General features: G+C 37.6%; 1 protein-coding gene across 2 annotated transcripts; it reads right to left on the reverse strand.

Annotated features, from left to right (window-relative positions):
- Positions 1-1314: 1314 nt before the first annotated feature.
- On the reverse strand, positions 1315-5165 carry LOC132768915 (thymosin beta-12-like). 2 transcript variants are annotated; one of them, XM_060765355.2, is made up of 3 exons: positions 5064-5165; positions 4180-4287; positions 1315-1661 (listed from the first exon to the last, which is right to left on the reverse strand). In XM_060765355.2, exons 2-3 carry the CDS (start codon positions 4277-4279, stop codon positions 1624-1626), a joined length of 138 nt encoding a protein of 45 aa, XP_060621338.1. In that variant the 5' UTR covers positions 4280-4287; positions 5064-5165; the 3' UTR covers positions 1315-1623. The 2 variants fall into 2 exon arrangements, with proteins under 2 accessions (XP_060621338.1, XP_060621339.1); XM_060765356.2 differs by lacking the exon at positions 5064-5165 and adding an exon at positions 4840-4993.
- Between the last annotated feature and the right edge of the window lie 222 nt (positions 5166-5387).

Below are 5387 nucleotides of genomic sequence, written 5' to 3' on the forward strand. Positions count from 1 at the left end.
GCCATCTAAATTGATGGCTATGTATTATAGCAGCAAATTCCACAGTTTCACTTTGTTTGTTTTAAGAAATAATTCTAATTGTCTTTTCTTAATTTTCTACAATTCAGTATCAGTAGAGGACTCTGCATGTTGTGTTTCTGGATACACCAGACTATATTTCTTATTCTATAAGTTCTAGAATTTCACTGGCTATTTTAGAATCATAGAGTTGGAAGAGACCTCATGGGCCATCCAGTCCAACCCCCTGCATAGAAGCAGGAAAATTGCATTCAAAGCACCCTGGCAGATGGCCATCCAGCCTCTGTTTAAAAGCTTCCAAAGAAGGAGGCTCCGCCACACTCCAGGGCAGAGAGTTCCACTGCTGAACAGCTCTCACAGTTAGAAAGTTCTTCTTAATGTTCAGGTGGAATCTACTTTGCTGTAGTTTGAAGCCATTGTTCCATGTCCTAGTCTCCAGGGCAGCAGAAAACAAGTTGCTCCCTCCTTCCTATGACTTCCCCTCACATATTTATCCATGGCAATCATGTCTCCTCACAGCCTTCTTTTCTGCAGACTAAACATGCCTTGCTCTTTAAGGCACTCCTCATAGGGCTTGTTGTCCAGACCCTTGATCATTTTAGCTGCCCTTCTCTGGATACATTCCAACTTGTCAACATCTACTTTAAATTGTGGTGCCCAAAATTGGACACAGTATTCCAGGTGTGTTCTGACCAAGGGATAATAGAGGGCTGGGAAATTATGGGAGCTATAATTTAACTTTCAAATATTTAAATTTTCAAAGCTCAGAGTGAACTGAAGGTACATCAGAAAGTATCAGAAAATGGATTTGTCTTTCTTGCCTATGGAGAAAGAATGAAACTTAACAGGTGATAAATTTACCATATGGCAATATTTCCATCTCATCTTCCCACAGTGATGTGAGCACATTCCTTTTTGGACAAATTAAATTAATATTTCAGCATATTAGTGATGTCGTGATGAACTCTATAAAACTTATCTTCAAATCATAGCTCAATGCGAATGAACGCAAAACTTTTACTTTAGGAGAATGAGAAGGGAACGTCCTAACAGTGATAATTCCTTTGAGTTATTCTACAAACAATCATACTCTGTGTTTCTTATACTGTACAGTCACTTAGCATCACAAGTTACATTTCCCTGTCAATTGTCAAAGATTAAACATTTCTGTTATGTGACTGTCCCTTAATGAAGTCAGATCATATTTAATTGTGACATGAATGGTAAATATTTTCAAGATACACTTTTTGAATGTGCCATTCTTTTTGTATCCACATATTTAACTTCTAAATTCAATTACCATGTACAAAACAGTTTATTGTGAGGTTGTAAATTAGACACTGTATGAAAATAACATTCCCTGCTGACATACAACAAAAGTGTATATTTTTTGGCAAACTGTCACATTTTTATTGGACACAGGTTGTGTAGTTCCTTTGGGGAATGGCAAAAGGTAGATTTGATTAGTTTCAGAGCATTGCTTCTTAAGAAAACATTCCTGCTGCACCAAGAAAGAAAAGTGCTATTTTTTAAAATGGGTGAGCCAAGGCAATTCAACTTAAAACCGCACAACAGGAAATGCCAGCTACATCTTCAGGTCCACCTTCAGGGGCTGATTTTGCTCTGTTTTTCCTGTTCAATAGCTGCCAAGAAAACAACAGAAACATCATTTGCAAACATTTGTCATCCATTCAGCACTTTTACATACAGGTCCTGAGCAGATAAATGCATTTATTTGCTGGGAATCCAGTTGACCTTTCCCCAGCAACTATGACTACAGAGATGGCTATGACTTCTCCCTCTGATACAGCCAAATTCATTCCAGTCTTTCTCTCTCTATAACCATATGAGGAAGGATGTGGAAGGTGATTTGTTTTTGTAATTTTAAATATACATATAATATGTATTGGGGATGGCATTTAATTTTGTTGTACAATGTACAATGACAATAAAGTTATCAGGGGACCTGGTGGCACAATGGGTTACACGGCTGAGCTGCTAAACTTGGTGGTTCGAATCCATGGGACGGGGTGAGCTCCCGCTGTTAGCCCCAGTTCCTGCCAACCTAGCAGTTTGAAAACATGCAAATGTGAATGGGAAGATAAACAGCGCTCCATGCAGTCATGCCAGCCACATGACCTAGAAAGTGTTTATGGACAACACAGGCTATTCGGCTTAGAAATTGAGATGAGCACCACCCCCCAGAGCCGGAGATGAATATTAATTTTACCTTTATCTGTGTATCTGTATTTCACTATTTCAAGGCATTGAATGTTTGCCTTGTGTCTGTATATGCTGGAATCCGCTCTGAATCCAATCAGGGAGATAGGGCGGAATACAAATAAAGTCTGATTATTATTCTACTCTATTCTATTATTCACGATATTCCTGGCTCTGGTTATTGAGTTTTGCTTTGATTCATTTAAATGATTTTTATACTCTACTGTTTTTAATTGTTTAATTAGATTTTTTATATGTGTGTTATGTCTTTAAATGTATTTTAGTTGATTAACTCTGTTGTTGCTGATCTTGGTCCTGATTGTAAGCTGCCCTGAGTCCCTTTGGGGAGATGGTGGCAGGATATAAAAATAAAGTTGTTGTTGTTGTTGTTGTTGTTGTTGTTGTTGTTGTTATATTCATATATATGTATTCTTGGCTTTACTAAGGAATTTGGATGTAGAAAATTGTCTTCTCTGCCTTTAGCATAATCCTGTTTTGTGTCTGGATTAAACCCAACACAAGCCTGTCCTTAAAAAAAGTAAGCACACATATTTGTCCGTTACATTGATGTTCCACCCATCTGCCCTCCAGAAGTGTACATGGCTCCCCACATTGTATAGATTTATCCCCACAACAGCATTGTGAGGCAGTTGAAGCTGAAATAGTGTGATGGACTCAGTGGGTTTCAAGGCTGAGTGCAACCTGGGTCTCTCAAGGCCTTGGCCAGCACCCTCAACAGTGTGTTATAGTGACTCTCTTATTGTCAAATACTGTACAACAGTTTGGAGTTCAAGAGTTCATGCAGAAGAGTAGGTAATTTATACTATCTATTAGATAGATTCTACTCTAAGCAAACAGCTTTAAACGCACATTGACTATAATCTAGAAGTTATGTGAGCAGCTGACTGTTATGCTTTTAAGTGTATTTTAAGGGGTCCCTGGTTATCTTTGCAAAATATAATTAAATAAGTGTTTTTACTTATTTCCTTATGAAATAGGGAGAATATTAATATGATTTATACTACACTTGCTAAATAATAATAATAAACTTTATTTATACCCCGCCACTATCTCCCATAGGGGCTTAGGGTAGCTTACAAAATAACACACAGTGGTGCCATGTAACATATAACATGCAGTACAACAACATATAAAATTATTAACACATTAGATAAAACAGAACATATAAAATTAACAAAAGCAAGCTCTATTCAATAGAATTAATAAAATATGGCTGTAGCCATGATTAAAAGAGCCATGCTCTAAACTCCTTCACAGCAGTCCCCCAGCACCTGATATTTGCAGAAATATTTGCAGGCACTGGCAGCATCCTAGTTCATTCAATGCCATAGCATTCAATGCTGTAGCAGTTATAAATGCAGTCCAGCAGAGGGCAACACTCAGCAATTTTTAAAGCAATTTTCTGCTGGTATTTTAAAACCCTCAATATTGTAGCCTATTAAAGTGTAACTGACTGGATTTCTGCATATAACCATTAAAACCACAAGAAATCAGTCTACAAGGGGTTACAAAATCTTTTTTTAATATTGTGTTTGTGCATTCATGGTGTTTTAACAATCTAATATGGCTATCCTCTGGTATTTATTGAAGGCAGTCTTAGATTTCAAATTCAGTTATTTTATCACATGCTTCCATACAGTAAAATGTATTGTTCAAAATGACAGTTATGTTTGTCTCTCTTGCAAACAGCACATTCAATCAGAACAAAATGTTATTTGCTATTTGCATATTAAACACATGTTACAACTTTATGCATAGAGATAATCAAGCCAAATTAATCATAATTTTAAAAGAATCATTAAGACTGTGATGCTATATTCATTTGTCTGGACAGACTGTGACTACGAGGTCCTTCAGTATTTATACATTCTGTATACTGAACTATATATTAATTGTCTATTCAGGTAGAACACAACTTACTTTCTTTAGTAGGCAATGGATTTTTTTCTCTGGTTTCAGTTTTTTTCAGCTTGGTCTTATCAAATGTTTCAATTTCAGCAAAATCCGGTTTGTCAGACATGATGGATCCTGACAAAGGGAAGAGAAACACACCCTTGGCTTTGTTAGCTAGTGCCATTTTACAACCTACAAAGCAGGGCATTTAAAATATCTCTAGATCACATCTTTTGGGAAGTATAACCTATTATATAAAGGTATTACATCACAAAACCTTATGAATTCATTATATCTTGAAACAGCAAAACACAACAGAGCAAAGGAAGATCTTATGCTCAAATCAAGAATCAGAGTTATGAAACAAAGAAATGTTTTTAAAATGAAATGAAAAGCAAAATGATAGCTCAGAACAACCTGGTTTTTGATAATTTCTAGAATCTCTTTGGACAATGAAGGGCAAGTCATACTCCATTGTTTGCAGTAAGATTAAAACCTCCCCGTTTCCTTTAGACATCAAAACCACAAAGTAAATGCCTGGATTAGCTACACTGAACAATTGTGGGTAACAAAAGAATGACAGATGCGTGGATGGCTTTGTTCCCCTCACCCTTCCCTGTGCTCAGCACCACGCGTCATGCAGAATGATTTCTCATTACATAAACATTCCAGCATTAAACACAATACCTTTTTCACAGGCTTTGTGCTAACTGCTGGTGATTTCTTCCAAAAGCTGTGGAACATAAATACATCCTATGGGAGTGGTGTTGCAACCAGGAATGAATCTGACACAGACTTTACCAGCAAAAAATTGTCCTTTAAAGCCTATTGTGACAAGCTACATGACTACATGACTCTACTGCTTTTCACATTGTGATGGCACAAATGATACTAAAGCCACATGCAGTTACCTGTCCTGCTTCTCTCTCCTCCGCTGCCTTTTGACGGTCTGAGCCAGCATGGGCTTGAAAAGGGCGTGCGAATCCCTCCCCCCCCCCCACCACCACCACTCTCAGCCCACCTCAATTAATATTGATAAGCTTGCAGCAAGTGTACTTCAGCAAATGACAACTTATTATTTCACACAGCAGGCAGGGCATAGCTGGGGGTGGGGACCTAGGAGGAATGCCCACCTGCACAATGAAAAAGCAGAAAAAGAGAGCCACACTCTGCCTGGAATACCTCTCTCCCCATATGTCCATCTTATAAAAATAGAATGTCTACATGTTTTGAGG

This window comes from Anolis sagrei, chromosome 2 (genome assembly GCF_037176765.1).
Source record: "Anolis sagrei isolate rAnoSag1 chromosome 2, rAnoSag1.mat, whole genome shotgun sequence".
Classification (NCBI taxonomy): Eukaryota; Metazoa; Chordata; class Lepidosauria; order Squamata; family Dactyloidae; genus Anolis; species Anolis sagrei.

Bases quoted from the DNA above. Each gene is read 5' to 3' on its own strand.
- LOC132768915 (XM_060765355.2), bottom strand. From the start codon at position 4,279: ATGTCTGACAAACCGGATTTTGCTGAAATTGAAACATTTGATAAGACC. The intron at 1,662-4,179 runs GTAAGTTGTGTT...TTTTCTTGGCAG, and splicing joins TCCATTGCCTACTAAAGAAA to CTATTGAACAGGAAAAACAG.